The sequence below is a fragment of the Berghia stephanieae genome, chromosome 3, assembly GCF_034508935.2.
Source record: "Berghia stephanieae isolate SIO BIC M18660-M18661 chromosome 3, UCSD_Bste_1.3, whole genome shotgun sequence".
NCBI lineage: Eukaryota > Metazoa > Mollusca > Gastropoda > Nudibranchia > Aeolidiidae > Berghia > Berghia stephanieae.
In genome coordinates this window covers 107,227,812-107,230,311 of record NC_088362.1, presented here as the reverse complement: position 1 = coordinate 107,230,311, position 2,500 = coordinate 107,227,812, and the positions used below count along the sequence as shown (strand labels likewise).

Sequence of the window (2,500 nt, the reverse complement as noted above, 5' to 3'; positions counted from 1 at the left end):
AAGGGTCAGAAGTTTTTGGGGCTTTTTTAAATCGTCTAGATTCGATATGGGTTTGTTTGCTTGTGAGTCTGGCGCTGCTGGAACAATAGAGCTAATGGGACCCCCGAGGATCAAATCCTCTATATAAATCCTTGGGGCCTGATACCTTCCGAGCAAAGTCTAAATTAAACAAAATAAATCAAACAAAAATAGAGTCCTGACTAAATGACTGACAGTAAAATTCACTATCCAGTAGTCTAAAATTACTATCGGAACTTTCAACCTCAATCCTCGTGTATTTAAATGGCCCCTAACTTGTCACACGGTCTTATCATTTGGGATTTCAAGATATTTTTTCTTTTAGTTGGAGGCCTTCTTAATCTACAAAAATATTATGTAAAAGTTTTATATATATATGTGTTTTGTCAGAGAATAAAATCATTGTGTAGCCAAGAAAGAATAATCTTTTGTTTACAAAACATTAGAGTTGCTATTTTCTTGACTAAAGATGAGATTTTCGTCGAGACCGGTAAAGTTCCACTTCTTAAGAATTTATATGTTGCAAAAATTATAATAGCCCTTTGGTTTTTGGGGAAAACCCGATTTTACTAAACCGTACTATAATTTATGATATTAAAAAAGTGTTGGGGATCAACATTGTTCAGAGCAGCCAATGAAACATTTATATCATAGACTACAAAAATACTGGCAAATCTAAAAATGATAAAACTACTTTCTACAGACTGATAAACGAGTAACTTCCAAACCTTCTTTTTATTTCAGACTAATTCTATCATCGGTTGACTCAAATTAATACGAAGAAAATCTGTTAGGTCGAAATACCCAGTCCTTTTCGACGTTTGACTTGAATTGCGAGTATAATTTATTCTACGCAATTCTAACCTATCCACGACAAAAATTGATGACGTAATTTTAAATCTCTTTTGATAATCTTTCTAATCTATTCTTTAAAAAAATTTGGTTGGGGATCAAAATTGTTCCGTTAAGGCAATGTTAAAGTTTAATCATCGATGTGCTCAAAGTGCTTTACAAAGGGTCCCTGACCAACAGCAACATGTAACATGTAGAACGAGACATGACGCCTGTAGGCGATATTACCATTTTTCCGACAGAGATAACACTGTTGATTGCCAGGAACTCATTTTACACCTGAGTATGGTGAGAGAATGTGAGTAAAAAGCCTTTTCCAAGGACTCAACTATGCGCGAAGCGAGGCTCGAACCCAGGACCTTCCGATCCGAAAGCGAATGTCCTACCACAAGACCACATAGTCGCAAGAAGATCAGAGCCATAAGAAGGTTCTTGAAGCATGAGTTATCACTTTTTCTGTTGTATTAACAGATGGAACCTGGGATGCACATTCCTCCCACCAAATCCAAGCATCAGTATCACACTTTATAGTCACCTGGAACAACAACTACAAAAGACGTCTAACTTCTACGTCATGGCACAAGACCGAAGGGCTAGAGCTCAGGTGGTCGCTGGTTCGGATAAGTTCAATTTGTCAATATGTTGAAGCATTTTAAAATACTCTAGAACAAATCTTGATAGATTAGTGAAAGTTATAAATTTCCTAATATGACCATTGTTTTTGGTTTTCCGTCGCCATTTTGTTTTTTGAAGTATTGAAATGTAGTGGATAGCAGACCTAGGTTTGTTTGTTTTTTTTTCAATAAGGGTCAGCTCGAGGTCGGAGGATTTTTTTTTCTATTAAGGTTAGTTATAAGTCTTAGTAAAGGTGCTAGGGTGTTTGTTTTTCTCTATTAGGGATAGTTAAAGGTACTAGCTTTGATTTTTTCTTAGGGTTAGTTTACGGAATATTTTGGGTTCTTTCCCTTAGCACGAGGAGCTTTCGGAAAGCCTCCCCAGCGTGTTACTCCGTGGCCTTGGTAAAGTTATGGCCTGATACTGACCAAAAAATGTCGTCAAAATGCCAGTCTTTTGCCACAAAAGAAAACAAATCGTGAGTTGTATTCAATAGTTTGGCCAATGAAATAACTTGTTTCCATGAGCTCTACTAACGACAACTCACGAGACGGTGCAAAAACCAAATAATGACGTCAAACTGCCAGTCCTTTTGGATTTCAGTATCAGGCTATAACATAACGACGGCTACGATTACTCACCATAAAACCAAGACACGGCCAATGTCTCGAAGAAGACTGCGAAGAGGATGGAGTAGCCTGCAGCAAACTTATCCATTAGGTGGAAGATGTAAATCCCTCCCTAGAAGAAAAGAAACATAAATCAAGATGTAATAAATAAGAACAAAATATGTATGGCGCCTTTTCACTGATAGACCTACTCTATATTTAATGTGCTTCACCATGCTTCATCTATAGACCTACTCTATGTTTAATGTGCTTCACCATGCTTCATCTATAGACCTACTCTATATTTAATGTGCTTCACCATGCTTCATCTATAGACCTACTCTATATTTAATGTGCTTCACCATGCTTCATCTATAGACCTACTCTATGTTTAATGTGCTTCACCA

General features: G+C 36.9%; 1 protein-coding gene across 1 annotated transcript in view; it reads right to left on the bottom strand.

Annotated features, from left to right (window-relative positions):
* The window catches only part of LOC144969108 (sodium-dependent dopamine transporter-like), a 142,880-nt gene that overhangs the window by 7,645 nt on the left and 132,735 nt on the right, over positions 1–2,500 (bottom strand). The window contains exon 14 of the mRNA XM_078908166.1: positions 2,127–2,226. Within this exon, the coding sequence (XP_078764292.1) occupies positions 2,127–2,226 (100 nt within the window). The remainder of the gene's footprint in view (positions 1–2,126; positions 2,227–2,500) is intronic.